This window comes from Myotis yumanensis, unplaced genomic scaffold, assembly GCF_028538775.1.
Source record: "Myotis yumanensis isolate MYYU_CA2020_CCGP unplaced genomic scaffold, mMyoYum1.0.hap1 SCAF_8, whole genome shotgun sequence".
NCBI classification, from domain to species: domain Eukaryota; kingdom Metazoa; phylum Chordata; class Mammalia; order Chiroptera; family Vespertilionidae; genus Myotis; species Myotis yumanensis.
Window position 1 is genome coordinate 22,311,425 of NW_027223759.1, and position 16,696 is coordinate 22,328,120.

General features: G+C 57.4%; 1 protein-coding gene across 1 annotated transcript in view; it reads left to right on the forward strand.

The window, feature by feature from the left end:
- The first annotated feature begins 240 nt into the window (after nt 1-240).
- The window catches only part of SPEG (striated muscle enriched protein kinase), a 55,762-nt gene continuing 39,306 nt past the window's right edge, over nt 241-16,696 (forward strand). The window contains 5 exon segments of the mRNA XM_070422209.1: nt 241-750; nt 10,019-10,108; nt 10,192-10,528; nt 13,253-14,556; nt 16,381-16,524. Coding sequence (XP_070278310.1) covers nt 354-750; nt 10,019-10,108; nt 10,192-10,528; nt 13,253-14,556; nt 16,381-16,524 — 2,272 coding nt within the window. The 5' untranslated portion in view covers nt 241-353.

Sequence of the window (16,696 nt, forward strand, 5' to 3'; positions counted from 1 at the left end):
TGGGCTTGGGCGCAGACACACCATGGGGGTGGAGGCTGGGACTCGGTTAAACTTGGTGAGGGTCTGGGGGCACCTGGAGGGAGGGAAGGAGCGGAGTGGAGTCCAAGTCCCCTCCTCTGCTGCCCCCTCCCTCCACAGCTCCCTCGAAACTGGAGCCGGGGGCCCTAAAAATAGCCCCCGAGGAGCAATTGCCAGCAGGCCGCCCTGGTGACCTTCTGGGTAGCGCAGGCTGAAGGCGGGCGGGCAGCAGAAAGGCAGGGCGCCGGCCCCCCAGGACTCATCTTCCAGGCGCCATCCCCCGGGCGCCCCCGTGCCGTTGGTTCCAGCACCCCCCAGCCCAGCTCGCTGAGGCCATGCAGAAATCGCGGGGCCTGCGAGGCGAGGAGGCGGGCACCAGGGCACCCCCCAGCCCTGGGGTGCCTCCGAAGAGGGCCAAGGTGGGGGCCGGCGGAGGGGCCGGGGCCGGTGGAGGGCTCGTGGCCGGGGCGCCAGTCTTCCTTCGGCCCCTGAAGGACGCCGCAGTGTTTGTGGGCTGCGACGTGCGGCTGCGGGTGGTGGTGAGCGGAGCGCCCCAGCCCAGCCTCAGCTGGTTCCGAGATGGGCAGCTCCTGCCCCCGCCAGCCCCCGAGCCCAGCTGCCTGTGGCTGCGGAACTGCGGGCAGCAGGATGCCGGCAAGTACAGCTGCAGGGCCCAGAACGAGCGGGGCCAGGCCTGCTGCGAGGCCGTGGTCACAGTGCTGGAGGTCGGAGGTAATGAGGAGGGAGGGGCTGGGTGGGTGATCAGAGGTAGAGGACTGCCAGGGCCACGTGCATTCATCCAGACTTCTTCCCAGGTGCTTTGGCGTCTCAGCTGCACTGACCCAGAAGTGCCCACCAAGAGGAAAGTGCAGGGAAAGGGGTGTCAAGGTAGAGAAGCTCCCCACAGGAAGGTCAGAGGTCATGGGTCAGCAGTGGGTAAGCAAAGCCCGAGCCCCACTCAGGCCTCTCTGGGGATTCCATAGTGGACACCCTCATAGTTTCCCCGTAGCTAGAGGCCACCTGCAGAAAATCATCTTCATCAGCTCCAGTAACTTAGACTTGAGGCTCCTGATCAGCTCCTGACAGGTGTGTGCACCTCTGGTCCAACTGCAATGTTGAGGGGATGGGTCAGAGCTCCTTGCAGTCTGTTGTTGGTATGCTCAGCACCAGGCTGGTCGGAAGAGGCCAGTGGGTGGATGAGTATGAATAAATGGGTCCAGGGCAACAGGAGATAGGTCTGGGGGCTCCCAGGCATGTATGGAGGTGTGTGCCTGAGAACCTACATGTCAGCATGTGCTTGTGTGCATATGTGTGGGGGTTGTGGGCTGTGGAGGGGTCTGGTGGTACAAGCAGATGAGGGACAGAGGTTTGTGGAGTTGGTGTAGAAAGCCCATGGCCTGGACACACTAGCGGAGGTTTGGAGAGCGTGGAAAGGGAATGCTTAGGCGGGTGCCCGGGGCCCTGCCCCTCTTGTGTAGAGTGCTAGTCTTGTGTGTGAAGGGACCAAGGATGGTCCCAGGCAGGAGAGTGTCTAAGGCTGGGCTTGGTGCTCAGGGTCCTGTGGGTGTGTGTGCCTGACCAGGGCCCATTCTCCTTAGGTCCTTGTTGGGGCTTCCTTTTTGACCTTCTCTAGGCCAAAGGCAGAGCCTTAGGCTAACTGAGCCTTAGGAAACAGAATTCTGAGGAAATAGGCTGCAGTTAAGGGAGATGGCAACGAGCTTGGGGGAGGTCACTGAGTGTGTCTGGGCAGTTTCAAGAGGGAATTCTCACTCCAGCTGGCTGGTGTCATGTAGGGGTACATCCTTGGGGGCTGAGGAGGAGGCATAGGGATAAGAAGTGCCTTAGTAGCTGGAGGGAAAGAAGGTGCTAAGGTGTAGCCATGGCAGGAGATGGAGCAGGGGCTCACCCTCCCTCTGTCAGCATCTTCTCTTTCCCTAGCTCCACCCTGCCCACCCTCCTACAGTCTTCAGTGACTAGTTCCTTGGAGTTTCCTGAGGCCAAGCATGAGGCAGAGAAGGCCAAGGCTGGCTTCCTTGACTGGCCTTGTACTTGGCCAGGTACAGGCTTTCCCAGTCTGGAGTTAGAGAATGGGGCTCATCCTGGAAGAGCTTTGAGCTGGGGAGGGATCGGACTCCTTGGGGGATCTTAGCTCTGGTCCCCTAAGGGGATGGGAAACAGAACATAAATCGAAGGGCATGATAGATAGAGTGATGAGACTGCAGCTCAGGGAAAGGAAGTGCTGAGGAGCTTGGTGGTCACAAAGTTTGTTTAGAGCTGGAAAGAACCACAAGGAACTGAAGCTCCAGACGCCTCCTTTTACAGGTGGGAACACTGTGGTCCAGAGCGCAGGGAGATCTGCCCTAAGACATACAGCTAATTATGGCCACCCTGAATTAAGAACCCAGGTTTTCTCTCTGGAAGCTTTTTACTGCTCCAGGAGTTCTAGAGGAGGGAGAGAGTAAGCGAGGGGAGCTGTCCATTGTGTAGAGAGTAGCTCAGGCCTGGTCTTGAAGATGAGAGCCTCCTAGCCTGCCCTGGTCCCCCAAGGTAGGCAGAGTGATAGGGTACTAGAGCCCCTTTCCTTGGGGCAGGGTTGTCTTCTCAACCCCTCTGTCATCTGGGTGGCATGGCCAGCAGACTGAGCTCTGGCTGGCATATCTAGATGGAGGCCAGGGGGATGGTCTCCAGGCTGTTCTGTTGGAACAGCATGTGGGAGAGGAAAGGACCCTGGGGGCAGTGGCACTGGACTTGGGGCCTTTAGACAGTCATGTTAAACAGGAAGAGGGTTGGGCTGCAGCAAGTCACATTTGAGAACTTTTCCCACCTGTGAAACCTTTAGCCCAAGAGCAGCTTTATAATTAATATTAATTGGTAATAATTTTTAGTAGTAACTTATAATAGTATGAATAGCTACTACACTACTGTGTGGCAGGCAATATGCTGTCATATCCTTTGACATATCATTTAAGCCCCAGGTAGCCCTGGGGAAACTGAGGCACAGAGGGATTAAGTGGCAGGTACTGCTGTACAGATAGCAGGTGGCAGAGCAGGGACGAAAGCCTTGGTTTGTTCCACTTCGAAGAAGAACCACGTACTTAACGACTACACCCCTCTCACATGATTTGGGGGAGGGAGGGGCTTTGCTTTGGTGATGTTGGGGGCTGACTAGGTGAGTCCGGCTTCTTTCTCTTCCTGTTGCCTCCTCACTCCCACCAGTCCCTGCCCAATGGCAAGTTCTGATCAGGGGCAGCTGGGCAAGCAGCTCAGACTTTCTCATGGAAAACGTTCTTGGTTAGGATCAACAGTGGGAGGACTTCAGGGCTCTCGAGGAAGCCCAGCCAGGACCTGGATGCAGAGGGAAGGAGGCAGTTTCCTGGCTGGAACTGTTGTCTGGCTCAGCAAGATGGGGTTGATGCTGAGGTTCCTGGCACTCCTAAAGCCTGAACTGTTAGCTCAAGAATGGAGGGACAGTGCATGGCTTGGGGAGGCTGGGCCCTTGAGAAGACAAGTGGACTAAAGGATGGAAAGTTTGAAAGATGGGAAACAGAAGGTTGGGATTGAGGGCCTAGAAATGAGGAAGGAATAGGAACAGTGAAGATGGTAGAAATATAGAATCCTTAACATGTGTAAAGCACCTTATCTCATTTTATTTTTTAATTCCTTAGCCCAGGTTATTGTTGTTATTACACATATAAGAAAACGGGGTTATAGAGGGAATTTACCCAAGGTCACATGGCTAGTAAGGTGGCAGAGCCAGATCTGAAAGCCAGGTCTCTGGGTCTAGGTCCACATTTCCTGTCAATATCCCAAAGTCATCTCCTGGCCCGTCTCCAAGACAGGCAGGCAGTCTTCTCCTTCGAAATCTCAGGTTCCCATCTGCATGTGCAAATCAAGTGACCAGAGTAAGTGCCACCCTCAAAGCTTGGGGCATGTGGCTGGAAGGGAAGGTCTGCACCAAAGGGCAGGGGGTAAGGAGGATCTGATGATGCTCACTGTCCAGCTGGAAGTTTCATAGCCAAGAAACCAGTGTCAATCGGAAGGGCCAACGGTCAACAGATGGTAGTGAACCATGCAGGAGGTGGGGAATTTGAAGAGAGGTTAGGGACAGGGAGAAAGGGCCAGTTTATTTATTTTATTTTTTAAATATGTTTTTTTAAAAAAAATTTATTTCAGAGAGAGGAAGGGAGTGAGATACAGAACTAGAAACATCAATGATGAGAATCATTGATTGGTTGCCTCCTGTACACCCTCCACTGCAGATCGAACCCATAACCTGAGCATGTGACCTGGCCAAGAATCGAAACATAACCTTCTGGTTCATAGGTTGGTGCTCAACCACTGAGCCACACCAGCCAGGTGAGAAAGGGCCAGTTTAGACAAGGGAAAGGTGGGGAATACAACAGAGCCTGCATTGAGGTATATTCTGCAGTTGTCATATTTTTCACCTGGAATTTGGAATGTCTGGATAAAAAGCCAGGAGGGAACCAGTATGGAGTTGGGGATAGGTATGGAGTGTCTCCATCCATGCATGACAGGTCCTAATCAGGAGAGGAGGAGGGACCAGAGAGGAGCTCCTGGAGGAAAGAAAGAGAAGAGCAGAGAGATCCGGAAACCAGCCTGAAGCAAGGCAGGTCCTCCCAAGCAGATCCTGAGTGGAATGTGAGATGGAAACTTCTCCAGCCATTTTTTGCAAAAGGTCTGGGTCAGGACAGAGAAGGGAGGAAGGCTGGATGAATGAGCTGTTGCAGGAAGATTTACTATCCCCATCCTCACCACCTCTTGTCCTCTCCACCTCCAGCTCTGTCATCCACTCACTTGTTTATCAGGTGGCTACTGTGTGTTAGTCACTGTTCTCAGGATACATGAGTGTGGGGAGGGGGTAAAGCCCCAAACTCCTGTCCTCCTAGAGCAGTGGTTCTCAACCTTGGCTGCACATTAGAATCACCTGGGAATCTTTTTAAAATCCTGATTTCTGGGCCTCATCCTCCGGAAATTCTGTTTATTTGTTATGGGGTGGGGCCACAACATTAGTAACAAAGAAACAGAATTTCCGGAGGATGAGGCCCAGAAATCAGGATTTTAAAAAGATTCCCAGGTGATTCTAATCTGCAGCCAAGGTTGAAAACCACTGTCCTAGAGATGACACAGCATTCAATAAACATAACAAATAAGCAAATATTATACAGTATACTAGAAATACAGAGCTCATAAGGTTTCAAGCTCAGGGTAAGTGAACGAAGGGAAAGGAGAAACTGAATCTAGGCATGTAAGAGAGGAGGCAACGAGGAGGGTAGTGAGGCAGGGCATGATGACAGGGGTTTTCTCTGGTAGGGGAAATGCTGGCAGTGCAGAAATTAGAAGTCTGGGTTTGGGAAATGAGAGGGGGGCACAGCAGTACAGCCATGGAGGAAAAATGGGGTAATATTGGATATACCCTGCAAGCATGCCCCAGATCAACCTTGTGGGGGTGAGCAGAGCAGGCCTAGAGCAGGAACACAGAATCCCACAGGCCTCTGCTCAGCCCAGCTGTCCCGTCACTCACGCCCGTTGCCCATTGGTTATTTTTGCTATGGAATGTGCCAGCCCCTCGGATTCTCCTGGAGAACAGGGGCTCAGGTTACTCCCTCTCCTCACTCAGCTCCCCCATCTGTGAGTGGGTGTGTTTGGGGGTGGCAGGGAAAGGGCCTGTGGGTGGTCAGGGTCCTCTGGCTGGAAATGATATAGACACACATGTGTACCCTCTCAGCACAGGTCCCTGTGCATGTGTCTGCATGTAGAACATTTGCCTCCGGGCATCTGGGGAACTGGACCACTTGCATGTACCCAGAATGTACCAGACATGACTGTAAAGTAAAGGGGCCACAAGTAACTTCAGGGGCCAAGTGGAAACTGATCATGAGCAAGGTCCTGTTGTCAGCGGCTGAACTTGAGCATGCTTGCCCCCCCTAAAATATGTACTGTGCAGGCTGAACAAAACTCATCCTTTGGCTCTGTATTTATTTTGGACCCATGCTTTCAGGGAACCTACTGACCAATCAGTGTGTGAGTCTTTATGGCATAGTGGTCACTAATTCCATCACAGTGTCTGGATTAGAATCCCGATTCTACCAATTGTTGGCTGTGTGACCTTGGACAAGTAACCTCTCTGTGCCTCAGTCTTCCCCTTGTTGTGAGGATTTAGTGAATTTATTCATAGAAAGTGCTTAACACGCTAAGGTGCATACTAAGCATACAATAAGTGTTGATGGTAATGACTCTGTAGTCACATCTCGGAAACCAGGACTGGCACTACTTGTGTATGCTGGGATGGAAATTTGGATCTGGGGGACACGTGGAGACACACAACCTGTGTGGCTTTGGCTAAGTGACAGGACTTTTCTGAGTCTTAGCCTTGTAGGTTAAATGAAGCCAGTTAACGCTCATAAAGATTTCAAGCTCATAGGGTTGTCGTGAATGAGGTAGCATTTATAAAGTGCCTGGCACTTGGTAGATGGTTAAGAAAGTTACAGTAATTGGGTGGAAAGTAGAGTTTTGTGTAGGCAAAGTGTGCATAATGCTATGGGAGAACTAAGAAAGTTTGGTGAGTACGCTCACCTGTGAGTGAGAAGATGGGTCCTATTTGTGAATAATTAGGAGAGCTTCTTGGCACCTTAGCTTGCCTGTGTGTGTGTGTGTGTGTGTGTGTGTGTGTGTGTGTGCAGGGATAGAGTACCTACCATCAAGAAACTCAAGAGCCCTCTCTGGGCTTTCCTGAGATGCCTGGGGGTGTTTACAGCTGGGGCCATGTCAGCACGGAGCCCCCAGCCACGAGGAGCCTTGTCCTGTGTACGACCTAGGCGCCCTCAACCAGCGCTGTGGCCTGCAGCATACTCGGCCACCAGCGAGTTGGGTACCGCCTGGCACAGGTCCGTGTGCGCATGTTTGTAGAGTGAGCAAGTCGAGATGCGCTGACCTTCCGGAGCCATTCCGCGGGAAGCGGAAGGAGGTGGCGTGGAGGTTGCGTAGGGCTGCCAATGAGAGCGTGGCCCGATCTCTTGTGGGGGCCACTGGACCCCTTTCTGTGCCTCAGTTTCCCCATGTGTCCAGGGCCCGGGAGGCAGATGCGGGATGGGGGTGCGGGAGCGCAGGTGATAGCTGTCCCAGGAGACGCAGGGGTGCAGGCCAGGGAAGGGGCGCCAGGTGGGGTGCGGGCTGGCGGGGGAGGGGCGGGCTCTGGGCGCGGCCGCCGCCTTCCCCGCGCCTGGGCTCCCGCGCCCCCGAGGCTGCTTCCGCCACCGGCGCTGGCTCCAGTCCGCTCCCCGGCCGCCCCCGGCCCCGCCTCCGACTCCGACTCCGCCTCGCCCCCGCCCGTCCCCTCCTCGCCCGGCCGCCCGCCCGGCCCCCTCCCCCGCCATGAAGAAGCTGTGGGTGAAGAAGCGTTTCCAGGTGAGGGCTCCGGGGGCGGGCGGCGCCGGGAGGGGGTAGGAAGGGCTGGGCACCCGGAGGGAGGGCGGGTCACCGCGGCTGGGCCCGGGGAGGGGGCGCTGGAGTCGCGCCTGTCCCACCCTGGCCGCTGAGGCCGCGGGGCCGGGCGCTCAGGGGGCTCCCGGATTTGCTGTGTGAGCGCACAGCCCCCCGCCCCTCCCCGCGCGGAGCCCCCTCTCCCCCATCCCCATCCACTGTATTCCCCGCGACCACCCGGGGAGATCTCCGCGCCGCCTTTGGCGTGGAGCGCCCACTAGCTTCTTGGCCACCTTGTTCTCTTCTAGCCTCTGGCCAACCTGGGCCCGGGCCCTGCCCGGCTTCCCCCAGCCCCCCACTCTGGAGCCTTCCATCTTCCCGAGCTCCTGGAAGCCGGGCACAGGGATCCGCGCTGAGCTCAATAGATTCCCCAAGCCCTGCCTTGTCCTCGCATACCCAGGCCTCCTTCCTGCATTCCTGAGGCCCCGGCCTTTTGGGGTACTTTGCCTTCTGGCCCCCATCACCCTCCCTGCCCTCTTGACACCTATCCTTGGGATCTGTCTTGCTCCCGGAAGGAATTTGTGTCCTTATCTCTCCATCTTCCAGTCATCCAAGCAACCCCCCCCCCCCCCATCTCTTCCTTTATCTCATCTCCCAGTCATCCAAACAAACACTGCCCCCCCCCCCCCAATCTCTTCACTTCAGCCAGCCCCCTATCCTATCTCCTAGCTTCTGTCTCTGGGGGTATCGCTCAGGTCCCCAGTGCTGTGAGACTATGAATTATGACCCACAGCCTTGCTGTCCTCTCTCTCCTTCCTCCCCTGCTCCTCCCCAGAGCCGAGCTGACAGGAAGAGCAGAGACATTCTCTATGCGGGAACTTGGCCACCTTGAGTCTCTGTCCCACCACCCCCCACCCCATGCCCACTGGCCCTGGAATGTTTGGACAGGAGGTATAGGGATGGCAGAAGCGAGCCTTCCCCTCAACAACTCATTCTGGCTTTTCTCTTTCAGAAAACCGGCCACTCCCGCCGGGCCTTTAGCCGCCTCACCCATGGTGTGTGGACTGTGGGCTTCCTGCTCTACCCCATCCCACTCCTTCTCTTGGTCCATGTTCCTACATGAGGCACCCAAGTCCCGAAGACAGCTCATGAGATGTGGGACCTCCCCCCCCCCCACACACACACATACATGCATCCATACTCACCTACCCACCCAAGAAGGCTCCTGTGCCCTGCTGCTGAGAGAGGACCTAGCAAAGTGGGGGCAGGGGGAGTCATACACATTCCACCATAGGTTCACTGTTCTTCATCCACGGGACAGAGTGAGGATGAGCTCATTGCCATAGTTTGGCTACCAGTACACGGCTCCTGCTTGTCGTGACACTCATAGAGAAACTGAGGCTCAGAACCGGATAGAGTCTGGGAAAGTTAGACATGGGCCCAGAAATGTTGCTTCTAGCCTAACTGGGCATTTTTGAAGACCACTCAGCAGAAGAGAGGGATGGGGAAGAGGATTCCCGTCACATCATGATGCAGAACAGATGAGGGTGTGGTTTTCAAGGAGGGGTCAAAACACAATACAAATATTGTAATAGCAGGTGAGCCTGACCCCTAATGGGGGGTGGCTGGGCTGAGCACAAGCAGGCATGTGTGTGTATGTACGTGTGTGTGTGTGACCAGTGAGTACACCAGTAAAAGTGCCAAGGGTACAGGAATAACCAGCCAAAGCACTCGGGCTTCCCAGCCCTGGGCACACTGGGAGCTTGCAGGCAGTCAAGAACTAGAGATGCTTTCCCCATCCCAGGTGTCTCCCTCCCCAGCCCTGGTCCCACAGGGCATCTCTGGGCACTGGGTACCCTTGTGCCCTCTCTGCTGCCTGCCCACCATGCCCTACCCCACAAACGCTCTGATAACAGTCTGTCCATGTCTCTCTTCTGCTGCTCCTATGGAAGCGAAGTTTTCCGCTCCTGCAGAAAGCAAAGTTACGGTAGGAAACTGGCTCCTGCCCTAGCCCTCCACTCCCCCCTCTTCCCTGCCCAACCCGCCTCTCCTCACCCTGCCTCAGCTGCACCCCGATGTGTTCCGGCTGGCTTGGGGTAGAGGACAGGCTGGTCCTGCGATTGGTCAAGTGCCCTGACAATACGACTCTGAGGTGACTCCCCTTTATTCCTGGGGTACTGGAACCCAGAATTTAGAGCCTTGGAACCTAGGACCTTGTTATTTGGGAGGCTGCATGGGAACTTAAGCTACCACTGGCAGGGGAGGAGGGGTAGGGGCTGAGGCCCTGGTAATTCATTAGGTAGTTGAGGGGACTACAAGGAAGCAAGGGTGAGTACCCAGGGGCCCAGAGTTGGAGCCAGGGAATTGGCAGGGGAGGGGTTACCCTGAGCAGCCCAGGATGGGCAGGGGAATATGGGGAGCAAAAGAGAGGAGAAGATAGGTACCAGGCAGCCTACAGTGGTAAGATGGAGCCTGCTGTGGGGGAGGTAGGAGGTGACATGGGGGAGAGTTGGAATGAGAGGGAAGAGGGCCCTGCCCACACAGGCCCCTGTTTCTTCAGACTTGGAGACAGGTGAGGATGACATCAGCGATGTGCAAGGGACCCAGCGCCTGGAGCTTCGGGGTGACAGGACCTTCAGCACCCCCACAGGTGAGCTGTCTGGGGCGCTCAGAGAGCAGGTGGGTGGGCCTCCCACGAGAGGCGTGTGTGCTTCACCATGCTCCTTTCTCCAGGGGGCTCCGACACCCTGGTGGGCACCTCCCTGGACACTCCCCCGACCTCCATGACAGGCACCTCCGAAGAGCAAGTGAGCTGGTGGGGCAGCGGGCAGACGGTCCTGGAGCAGGAAGTGGGCAGCAGGGGTGGCACCCGCCGCCTCCCGGGCAGCCCAAGGCAAGCACAGGCGGCCGGGGCCGGGCCACGGCACCTGGGGGTGGAGCCGCTGGTACGGGCATCTCGAGCTAATCTGGTGGGCGCAAGCTGGGGGTCAGAGGATAGCCTTTCGGTGGCCAGTGACCTGTATGGCAGCGCATTCAGTCTGTACAGAGGACGGGCGCTCTCGATCCACGTGTAAGTAATGCTTCTCAGGGGCCTGCACTGTCCCACATTACCATGCTGTCCTGCACTGCCCCTCCACCCCCACCTCCCGGCACCATCCACCCCTCCGTGCACTTCTCCACCTTCCATTGCTTCCACTCCCGGCCCCAGCTATTCACTCATCTTCCCACACTGCTCCATCCGCCTCCTGTGCCATCACCACCCACATCCTCCCACACCTACTGTTCTGGCTCACCATGCCCTCTCCATGGTCTCTGTACCCCTTTGTCCCTTCCTTGTCTCCTCCAAAATCTCCACTTTCCCTGGGGCCCTCTCCTGCCTCACCCATTCAGGCTCCAGTTGTCCCCAGGATCCCCCCCTTGGGGCCCCCTCCGTGCCTGCTGTCTCTGCAGCTGCTGCCTTTTCATTCTCTGCACATTCCTGTTCCCTGTGGGCCTTTCTCTGGGAGGAACGGAACCACGGCAGCTCCCGGGAGAGCAGGAGAGAGCAAGGAAGCAAGAGCACACCAGGAGAGAGAAGCGAGCGAGGTGGTCAGGGGGCAGATGGGGTCAGGGGCCTGGGAAAGCAGGAGTATGTGGGGGGTCGGGGAAGTAGGGACCAGGGCAGGGAGTGATGGAGACAGGAGGCTGGGGTAGAGGCAGAGGGGTTGGAATGCTGGAGGGGGGTGTCTGTGATGATCTTGTGGGAAACGCCTGAGGGTGGGGTTGAAGGTTGTCCTGGTAGGGGGTGTTGAGCACAGGTGTTGGAGTGAGGCATTGGAGCCATTTTTGGCGATTTGGGGGTTGGCCGATACAGAAGAGAGTGCTATGGTAGAAGAGGGGAGTGGCTGGTGAAAGATGTATTGGGGGCATTTGGGGAGCTGACAGGGGGCCTGATTTGTGATGGGTGTGGGTGTGTTGGGGGGGTGGGGTCATCATGGAAGAGAAGGAAGGGGCCTGTTGTGGGTAAGGAGGTTTGAACGGCTAGTGGTGGGTAGGGGAGAGGTCTGGGCAGGGGCAGGGGCAGGGGCAGGAGAGGCTCTCTTGCTTTATCTGATTGGCATTAGCCGGGTGTTCCTGTGCCCTGGACTTGCCTTTTCCTTCCCTGCCTGTCTTTGCCAGGCTCCAGCCAGAGCCTGGAGTTGCTATGGCAACTTCGAGGAACCCATTTCCTTAGTGATGTCTGTGGTACAGAGGCTGGCCTGGAGCTAGAATCTGCCGGCAAGAGGCCTCCTCTGCTGTCCCAATTTCTCTCTTGCCTCACCCAGTTCCCATGGGCCATTCTTCAGGGACTGTGCTGTAGAGTAGATTCTGCCTCCCTTCAGGTGGCTGGCTGAGGTTCTGCGCCCTCAGGGCACTATGGGTTGCCATCCCCATGTCCACTGCGCCCCCCCCCCCCCCCCCCAGAGGTGAGGTCTACAGTGGAGGTTGCTGACCCAGGTAGTCTAAAACATCCTTAGAATTTATGCTTGTGGCTGGTACCCTATTTCTCCTTCCTTCTGTGTCCCCAGAATCCCAGACATTTTGGAGGGAGCAAGGGCTCAGAGGTCAGACTTCGCTGGCTTTCCATCCTAGCACCATTTCCTAGCAGTCTCACCCTGCTAAGGCACGTTTACCTCTATAAGCCTCAGTTTCTTCATCTGTAAATGGACCTGTAACAGTTCCCATCTGAAAGGGTTGTTGTCAGGATTAAATGACTCAGTGCATTTAAAGCATCTAGCACATGCCTGGCACACAATAAGTACTCAGTGAGTCATTTCATACTTTGTATTCAGCTCTCTAATGTGTCAGGTGAGATGCTAACATCTCAGATTCCCTTTCTTATTAATCTTTATGTTTAGCAAGGGTCCAGGTGGGGGAAACTGAGGCCCAGCTCTTGGACCTCAAAGCTCTGTAGGTGAGAGGTGTACTCTGGGCTGACCAGCTCCTTCCCGTCTCCTCTTCGCCCGCACTCCCAACTCGGGCCCACGCAGTAGTTATTTCTGAACTGAGTTATTTCTGAGCACACCCCTTTGGGGAGCCTCTGTGCTTCTCCTGGGAGTTCCAAGGACTCAGGTAACGTCCCCAGGGGCAGGACCAAGTCAAAGGCCTGCACTGGGGGCAGACTGATGAAATGGAATGGGAACCTGGGCATCCTAGTCTCCTACCCTAGGGACCCCCGCTACCACCTGCTGTGTCCTCTCAGTACTGGACTCAGGTCAGAGCTGGTGTTAGGTAACCCCAGGGATGGAGCGTTGCTCCTGGAAGGAAGGCTGAAAGGCTGGTGCCTGTTCTTCTGGGGCCGCTGTGAAGGCGCCATGTCCTGCGGAGGATGGGCAGGACTGTGGGGGGCAGCTGGGGGCAGGAATGGGTGGGAGGCTGCATTCCTGAGAGGGCCCCTCCCGGTGCACCCCTTCTGCCTTCCCTCACCACGTCATCCTTTGGGTCCTAAACCTCATTCTTTTCTCTCCCACCGCTCCGTTTTGTTTCCGCTGTTCCCCAGCTTCCAGGGCTGGGGGGAGGGGCTGGCCCGAGCGCCTGGGGCCGAGTCCTACCTGGACCCAGTCACTAGCCCCATCTCCCGGTGCCTGAGCCGCCGCCTCTCCCCAGCACCGCACCTGCCCTGGCTGTGCCTTCCTCTTTTCGGGGAGGGGGTGGTGATCTAGCCCATGTCACCCCAAGCCTTCCCCGCATGCCCCACCGCCAACCCCTGTCCTGAGCTGAGGGTCTAGGAGGGGAGGCCGCCTGAAGTTTCTACCCTTTGGTCTCGGTTCCGCAGCAGCATCCCGCAGAGCGGACTGCACAGGGAGGAGCCCGACCTTCAGCCTCAGCCGGCCAGTGAAGCCCCTCGTCGCCCGGCCCTGCCGCCTCCCTCCAAATCCGCGCTGCTGCCCCCACCGTCCCCTCGGGTGGGTAAGCGGCCCCCGCCGGGGCCCAGCGCCCAGCCCCCGGCCACCCCCACGGCGCCCCACCGGCGCGCTCAGGATCCTGTGCTGCCCGAAGACGCCACCGCCGAAGAGAAGCGAGGGAAGAAGGCCAAGTCGTCGGGGCCCTCGCTGGCGGGCACGGCCGAGTCCCGGCCTCAGACGCCCCTGAGCGAGGCCTCCGGCCGCCTGTCGGCGCTGGGCCGCTCGCCGCGGCTGGTGCGCGCCGGCTCCCGCATCCTGGACAAGTTGCAGTTCTTCGAGGAGCGACGGCGCAGCCTGGAGCGCAGCGACTCGCCGCCGGCACCCCTGCGGCCCTGGGTGCCCCTGCGCAAGGCCCGCTCGCTGGAGCACCCCAAGTCCCACGGCGATGCCTCGTGGGGTTCGCCCGAGGCCTCTCAGGAGGAGCTGCGGGCGCCGGCGGGCAGCGTGGCCGAGCGGCGCCGCCTGTTCCAGCAGAAGGCCGCCTCGCTGGACGAGCGCACGCGGCAGCGCAGCCCGGCCTCCGACCTCGAGCTGCGCTTCGCCCAGGAGCTGGGCCGCATCCGCCGCTCCACGTCGCGGGAGGAGCTGGTGCGCTCGCACGAGTCCCTGCGCGCCACGCTGCAGCGCGCGCCGTCCCCCCGGGAGCCCGGCGAGCCCCCGCTCTTTTCGCAGCCCTCCACCCCCAAGACCTCGCGCGCCGTGAGCCCCGCCGCCGCCCAGCCTCCCCCTCCGAGCGTCGCGGGGAGGTCGGGGGATGAGCCGGGGAGGCCGCAGAGCCGCGGGCCGGGCGGCAGGACAGAGCTGGGGGAAGGCCCGCAGCAGGAGGTCAGGCGCCGGGACCAGTTCCCGCTCACCCGGGGCAGAACCATCCAGGAGTGCCGGAGCCCCGTGCCGCCCCCCGCCCCAGGCGATGCCCCCGAGGCCAGGACAAAAGCCCCTCCGGGTCGGAAGCGGGAGCCCCCGGCACAAGCCGTGCGCTTCCTGCCTTGGGCCACGCCGGGCCCTGAGGGCGCTGCCGTGCCCCAGGCGCTGGAGAAGAGCAGGGCGGGGCCTGAGGCCGAGAAGAGGCCGCGCCGAGGGCCAGAGGAGGATGGTCCCTGGGGGGCCTGGGACCGCAGAGGGACTCGCAGCCAGGGCAGAGGTCGCAGGGCCCGGCCCACTTCGCCTGAGCTTGGTAAGGCCTCCGGAAGCACCACTGAGAAGGTGCTGGGACTTGGGTGGGAGGGCGTTTGGGGAGAGGAGGCTGCTAGGGTATGGTCTCCCGGGGCAGGAATGGACTCAAGCACAAGTCTGAGTGAAAGTTTTGAAGGTTGATGTGCTAAAACCTGCCTGCTGGTGAGATAGTGTGTGTTTGTGTGTGCGTGTGTGTGTTGTGTTTTTTAGAGTATTTGTGTTTTTATGGAGGCGAGGCTGAGGTGTGAGCAGAAACCCAGTGCTCAGATGCCTGCCATAGGCCCTCTGGGTCTAGGGGCCTGCTAGTCTGTTGGGTTAAGGACCTAACTGATGGAAGGCACTGGTGGAAATCTAAGGAGCTCCTCCCCACACCACCCCTCCGTGGGGGACGAGATGGAAGCCTGTCTCAATATACCAGTGTAATGGGTTAGGTCCCTGTTACAAGAAAGCTCTGGATCAGCCAACTCTCGTCTCTGCCCTCCCCATCCTGGCACCATCCCGGGACCCATCTGTGGCCACTAAGGTCTAACCCAGCCTCTCCTTCTAGCCTCTTTGTTCCCAATCTTGAGTTCCTGCATCGCTGAGCTGACTGGTCACCTGCCAGCCTGTGTGTGGTCTCCCAATCTTCCTGTGGGTGATGGCCAATAGCCAGACTGCCCTTGCCCCTAATTCTGCTCATCCTGAACACCAACTTGGGGCCCACTCCTGGGTTGAAGCAGGGGAAGCCATCCTTCACTCGCTCCCACCCGCTGCTGCTTTCCCAGGCCAGAGGCCCCTACACACCGCTCCCAGGAGACCCTGTATGTCTTTTTCATTGCACTTACCACCCTGTATTTTTCTTCAGCAGAATCACTTTATTTTTCATTAAAGTATTACCGCCCCCAAATTTCTAGAGATGATTAGGCCCCTGTCCCTTGTTCTACTGGCCATCATTATTGCATATGCACAGCCATGTCCCAGGCACTGTTGACTGGGTGCCTAGGGGGTGTTATTTCAACTTAATCTGTATGCCAGCTTTGCGAGATATTGGGTATTATTTATCAGCTCCATCATACAGATAACAAAACTGAGGCACAGAGAGGTTATCTAATTTGCCGGTTTATGTCGCTAGAAGACAGCATAATTGGGATCATCACTGCTCTTTTGGCACTGTGCTTTATCTAGCTTATAGAACGTCAGAGTTAGAAATACCCAGAGAGATCTCTGTGTGTACAAGCGTCCCGTAAGCAGGGACCACATCTTATTTCCTCTTATCACCCTGGTGCCAAGCAGAGCTTAGTATGCAGTGTTACTGTTTGATGAATGGACAAAATCAAAGCCGATTTTCATGGGGCCTCTCAGACGGATATAGGGCGGCATCACTAATATGACAGTACATCCCATGTTGCCCTGTGACATCACTATTATTACTTACATGTCAGGTTGCTATTACCTTGTCTTCTGTCTGTATGGAAACTTGTAGTATCTTGTGCCCCTCAGCGTGCCTTGCACAGGGATGATCGACCATCCCTGACCCCTGATTTGTGTAAAGATGTGGTAGGGCTCCTGCCTTCCTCCAGAAACAACACTGTGGCTGAGGTTGAAGAGCAGACAAACTAATGCAGAGTCCTGGATGCCCTGTCCTGCTTGAGAACCCCCTTTCTATCTTTCTTCCCTGTCTCAGAACATCCAGGAGAGAGGTCTTTTGCTCCCCAACCGCCACCTTCTAGAAGCCCCTCTCTCTGGGTTTGGATTTCTAAGATGCAGGGCTGCCATCACAGCCTTTATCCCTGAGTCATCTCCATAGGACCATATCCCTTTACCCTGTCACCCGTGTCTCTGGCAGAGTCTTCGGATGACTCTTATGTGTCTGCTGGAGAAGAGCCCCTGGAGGCCCCTGTGTTTGAGATCCCCTTGCAGGACGCGGTGGTGGCCCCAGGGGCGGATGTGCTGCTCAAGTGTATCATCACCGCCAACCCCTCGCCCCAAGGTGAGCTCCAGAGTTGGGGCCTGGCTAAGGTTGAGACAGGGAGGGGTGGGTGAAGAGGGAAGCTCATCTGCTCCCCGGCTGGGCTCTCCTGACTCCTGCATGTGTTAGAGCTTCCCCAGAATCCCCTGAGAAAGGGGAGGGCAGGCCTGGGCTTCTGTGAGTGAGGGGAGTC